The sequence below is a fragment of the Hordeum vulgare genome, chromosome 2H, assembly GCF_904849725.1.
Source record: "Hordeum vulgare subsp. vulgare chromosome 2H, MorexV3_pseudomolecules_assembly, whole genome shotgun sequence".
Taxonomy (NCBI): Eukaryota; Viridiplantae; Streptophyta; class Magnoliopsida; order Poales; family Poaceae; genus Hordeum; species Hordeum vulgare.
Window position 1 is genome coordinate 651,171,134 of NC_058519.1, and position 5,250 is coordinate 651,176,383.

The 5,250-nt window shown below is 52.3% G+C and overlaps 1 protein-coding gene across 4 annotated transcripts; it reads right to left on the reverse strand.

The window, feature by feature from the left end:
- Positions 1 to 1,456: 1,456 nt before the first annotated feature.
- LOC123428408 (G-type lectin S-receptor-like serine/threonine-protein kinase At4g27290) lies at positions 1,457 to 4,836 on the reverse strand. 4 transcript variants are annotated; one of them, XM_045112606.1, is made up of 6 exons: positions 3,305 to 4,836; positions 2,859 to 3,202; positions 2,572 to 2,785; positions 2,178 to 2,415; positions 1,934 to 2,079; positions 1,457 to 1,834 (listed from the first exon to the last, which is right to left on the reverse strand). In XM_045112606.1, exons 1-6 carry the CDS (start codon positions 4,638 to 4,640, stop codon positions 1,800 to 1,802), a joined length of 2,313 nt encoding a protein of 770 aa, XP_044968541.1. In that variant the 5' UTR covers positions 4,641 to 4,836; the 3' UTR covers positions 1,457 to 1,799. The 4 variants fall into 4 exon arrangements, with proteins under 4 accessions (XP_044968541.1, XP_044968540.1, XP_044968538.1 ...); XM_045112605.1 differs by having other exon boundaries at positions 2,533 to 2,785; positions 3,305 to 4,835; XM_045112603.1 differs by having other exon boundaries at positions 1,929 to 2,079; positions 2,533 to 2,785; positions 3,305 to 4,821.
- Positions 4,837 to 5,250: the final 414 nt, after the last annotated feature.

Below are 5,250 nucleotides of genomic sequence, written 5' to 3' on the forward strand. Positions count from 1 at the left end.
ACTCGTCGCGGAAGAAAAAAAGAGACGGAGAAGGGGCGAGGGCGACGGCGGAGGCCGTGGCGACGCGGAATGACTCGACGGTGGCGGGGAAGGATAGAGGTCCGGGCGGTTCCCTCTCTACCAGCGACGACAACTCCATCTCCCCACTCCCCTGTCGGCTGGTGCGCACCCTCCGTTGTCCTATCCATCCACAGCGACAACTTTCTCCGGCGTGAGCTCGTCGGCGACATAAGCCTTTTTCGGTGTTAGTGCCCACCGATTCTCCCTCCTCCCCCTTTTCCTTCCCCTCTCCCTCCCTTGATTTCTAGGGCTTGATTGTGTCTGGGTCAGAATGTTCTAGGGTTTCTTGATTATGAATGGTACGGTCAGAAAGAGAGGTACTACTTGATGCACTGATTTAGTTGATTTGGTACAGAGGCCAAGGTCTGGTTGATTTGGGACTAACAGAACAGACTGTGTTATACAAGGATTGGAAGGATTTATTGGTTAGGGGATTGGGTGACGTGGTGGGGATCAACCAATCCCTGGGTGGGTTTAATCCACTAGATGTTTGGCTTCTGTGAAACCGAACAAAGCCTTAGTAAGAATTCGTCCAACCCCACTTTTTCTGATCTCTAGTCCCCACCAGCCTTCCACAACATTCACGCCTAGAAAACGACCAAAATGATTGCATATTAGTAACATAATTTGTCAATATGGATCACATGTGGGAGTTAATCTTGCTCGTATAGTGTATTACATAGCCGGTTAGGTTTATATCAAGTTAGACATCCTAATTGCTCAATTCTTCTTGCATGTGAAGATCCCTAGCACCATGACACCGAAGCTGTAGATGGCAGGACAATGCAAGGTTTGAGCCCTCTTTCTAGTAACATGTCTATGTTGTAGGATCTGCCGTCCTCTTGTTGTATTATGATAACTACCTGCTGCATCGAGACCACCATCTGCTTCACTGTCAAAATCAACACTCTTCATGGGAAGAATTGTCCTCGATCTCGCCGGTGCTCCCCCATGACCCGAGTCATCTTTGAGACACTGAGCTTCAAAATAAAGCTGGCTCCACGATCATCATTGCCATTCTCTCGAATATATGAAAAAAAAGGAATGCAAAAGTATCCAAGGACGACACTCAACTGATCCACATAATCATTCGATTCACTGCTGGTGACATCATGCTTTGGTCTAACAGATTTGCTTCTGACCGGAGTACCATGTTGTTTTACTTAACTATGAGATTGTAATCTAAATTTTATATATTTTGCTTTCTTATACTACTCCCAATCCATTTCGCTGGAAATGTACTTTGGTTTATGAATGCAATGGTTTGTAAAAATTTTTATGACAACTACTGCTTTTGAGTGTCTTTTTTGTTCTCATCAAGTTTTACAATAAATGGCATTAATTTGTAGCACGATGTTATGTATATGTCTATAGAAATAACCTATCAACAACTATGTGATCGGAAACCCACAATTAGATATGTATGCTTCACACACAAAAGTATGCCCTCTTCCGCTCCATCTCAACCAGTCCACCCAAACTACCGAGTATCCGTTACAGTTACGGTCAACTCACTTTGAGTTTGGGATAATTCTCCGTCCGACGTGCTCTTTCCGATGTTTCCTCCAGGCTCATTTGGCTCTGGCAGCGTGGCATTCTCGGTGGCCAACATCATGGCAATTGAAGACATGAGTGGCCTATTCCTAGGATTCATGTCAACACACAAGAGAGCAACTTGTATGCATCTCCGCACCTGGCTGTGATCGCAGCTACTGCCCATCATCGCCTCATCAAGCAGTTCAGTACTTCTGCCTTCCTTCCACAACGTCCACGCCTGGAAGACGATCAACATGATTGCATATTAGTAACCCGGTTAATCAATATATGAATCACATAAGGGAATCAATCATGCTCGTGCAGTGCATTACGTAACCGAGGAGGTTTAGATCAAGCTCGGCATCATAAAAGCCTCGGTTCTTCTTGCCGGTGACGATCTCTAGCACCATGACACCGAAGCTGTAGATATCAGATTTCATGGAGAACACGCCATCCATGGCATACTCCGGCGACATGTAGCCGCTGATCCATCACCATCCCACAAGTCAGCACATATTTCTGATGACACATCCAGCTTGAAAATAGTACTATACATGTTGGGTTGGGAAATAGGTTCTTACTATGTCCCGATGACTTTCAAGGTGTATGCGGTTGTCTGATCACCACCGAACATCCTTGCGATGCCGAAGTCTGAGATTTTAGGGATCATGTTTCTGTCCAATAGCACGTTGCTTGCCTTCATATCCCTATGGATGATCCTGAGCCTTGAATCCTCGTGGAGGTAGAGCAGGCCCCGTGCAATTCCTGTGATGATCTCGAAGCGTGTGTTCCATCTTAGTAACTTGCGTTTTTCTCCATCTGCAAAATTCGTACGTTGTCATTGATTCAACTAAGGGCAAGGTGGGTTCATGGTTCATATTAAGTTGTCTATTTAAGACAAACTTTTTTTCTTCAATAAAGGACATTGTTATGTACTCAAAATGTGGCATGAAGAAGATGCAAAGACGATCTGACCACCAAATATGAAGGTGTCGAGGCTGTTGTTGTGCATGAATTCGTAGACGAGCATCCTCTCGTCGCCGTCGGTGCAGCAGCCGAGCAGCCTCACGAGATTCCGGTGCTGGAGCTTGGCTATGAGCTTCACCTCGTTCTTGAATTCCTCCACCCCCTGTGCTGATTTCCTCGACAGCCTCTTGACAGCCACTTCCTGCCCATTCTCAAGCCTTCCCTGCTCATTTCTATTTGTAAGCACACATCATCTTGGTGATCGATCGATAGCGTTACTTGATAGTATTAATTACCAGATAGACAGGGCCAAATCCACCTTGTCCAATCTTACTGTCGGCGGCGAAGTTGTCCGTGGCCGCCAGGATCACCGCCAGATCGAACAACCGGAGGTCAAGATCATCTTCCTCGCCGCTCATCTTGTTCTCATCGGAGAACCGCCGATCATCTCGTGGGTGTTTCTTGGCCCGTAATCGAAGCACGTCGTCGTCCCGAGCGCCGCCGGCCGCCGCCGTTTCAGCAGCCGCCCTGTTTCTCCAGAAACAGAGACAGCAAAAGGCAAAGGCTCCAAGAAGAAGCACGCCGGAGATACTCGCGACGACGGCGATCACAAGCACGACATGGCTTCGTCGCCGGTTAGCTGAAGAAGTCGACGTGGTGTCCACGAATTGAAATGGGAAAATTTGGAGGAGATTTTTTATTTCAGTCGAGGCAGAGTTCTAGTGCTACGTACAGTACTAACCTGCAGCGGTCAAGGCATCGACCTCGGACTGCGCGAGGCGGATGTACACATCCTGCACGACCTCCGGGTACTGCCGCATGTCGATGAGATCCACGGCCCAGACGACGCACCCGCGGTTGATGCCCCCGCTGACGTCCGCCGCGGCGTACGCCCCGCAGCTGCAGTTGCCGAGGCACAGCTGCCTGCACCGGTCCAAGGTCATGCCGGCGTGCACCGTCGCGCTGGTCGCCTCCGGCAGCTTCATCCGGCTCACTGTCCAGAACCCGTCTCCGGCCCCGCAGCTCAGGTTGGTCCTTCTGACGCAGCCGCCGGAGCCGTCGCCGAGGCTCCACCGTTGCGGCCACCGCGGCTGGAACCCCGGCAGGCAGCTGCACAACGGGGACTGGCCGACGTCGCAGTACCCGAACGCCCCGCACCTGGCGTAGCTGTCGCACGGGTCGAGCGGGAAGTGCCAGAAGCTGCTCCACCCGCCGCCGCCGCCGCCGCTACGGTGCCACGAGAAGCGCTGCACTTGCCCCGTCGTGCCGTTGAGGACGAACCGCGACAGCACGGACGGGTCGCTGACGTAGTAGGTGTAGTAGGTCTCGTCGGGGTTGGACAGGACCGTGAATATGAAGTCCCTGGACTTGAGGTTGGGCACGCCGGTGAGCGCCGCGCCGTTCCACGGCCCGCTCGCGTACGTCTTGGACAGGTTCCGGAAGAGGAAGAACTCCGGCAGGCCGCCGCTGACGAGCTTGAACGTGTAGTCCCCCGGCGAGGGGTCGGCCGGGCTGCGCCACGACGTGATGTTCCTGGAGATGCTGCTCCTGCCGTCCACCCCGAGCTTCATGCCGGGGAGCAGCGTGTCCGTCGGGTAGTCGAAGCTCTCCCACGCCAAGCCGGTCCGACCCGTCGAGCCACTTTGACTTTCCCCGCCATGGCTCACGACCAGGTTGCCGTTGTCGAGCAGCTGCGCGGTGGCGCGGGTGGCTACGCCGCCCGAGCCGGCCGCGTCGTCGGAGGACCACACGGTGGCGTTACGACCGTCGAGGATGACAAGCCGGCCATCGGCGGAGAGGCTGAGGACGCCGGGAGGTCTCACGACCGGGTTCCGGCGATTGGCGACCCACACGACCGTCTGCTCCGGGATGGCGGCGTACCAGATGCCGACGTAGGCTCTGCCGTCGGAGCTGCCGGGCGGGACGAAGAAGCCGAGCCTGAACACCCCGCCGGCCGACTCGAGCGTCTGGTTGCCGGCGATGGACGCTGTCTGGTCGATCTTGTCTGTGGCGATTGAGAGGGACAGGAAGGCGGCGGCGACCAGGAGAGGAAGAAGGGAGGGCGGCGGCGCCCTCATCCCCTCTCCCCCGGCCTCTGGATGGAACGTCACGTGGATGCTCTCTCGGCCTCACGACATGGCTGTGTGACTCTGAGTGTGACGGGATGCCGAGCTGTACGAGCGCACCCGTGATCTATGTCTACCGCACACGCATATGTTGAATGTTACCCCACTGCGCGGCGCGCCGAGTGTCCATCGCCATTGTAGACTGTAGTGTAGTGTAGGGCTGGTGCTATCCAGGAGCAGCAGAGAGCGAGACGATATGGGCTAGCTTGACTCGTAATTTGGTTGAATTGGTGGTGGGCCTATACAAAATAATAATTTGACAGTAGCATTGCATTATTGTCTATGCTCGCTTTCATCACGCTCTCAGCTGTCTCTTGGCTTTACCTGTGACATTCCAATTTTGCTATAATAGTCAGGAAACTGATTTTGTTTTTTAGGTAATGGCTAGCTCTCATCTACTCCTAGATGAGAATTAAAATACTACAATTAGCATGGTAAAGGAAGAAAAAAAAGGAAAAATAAAAAACACAAAATAAATGGCATAGGAGTTAGATGAGGCATCATTAATTCTCATGTAGATGTATAGAGGACAGATTTGAGAAGCGACTAAGTTGCTAGAATG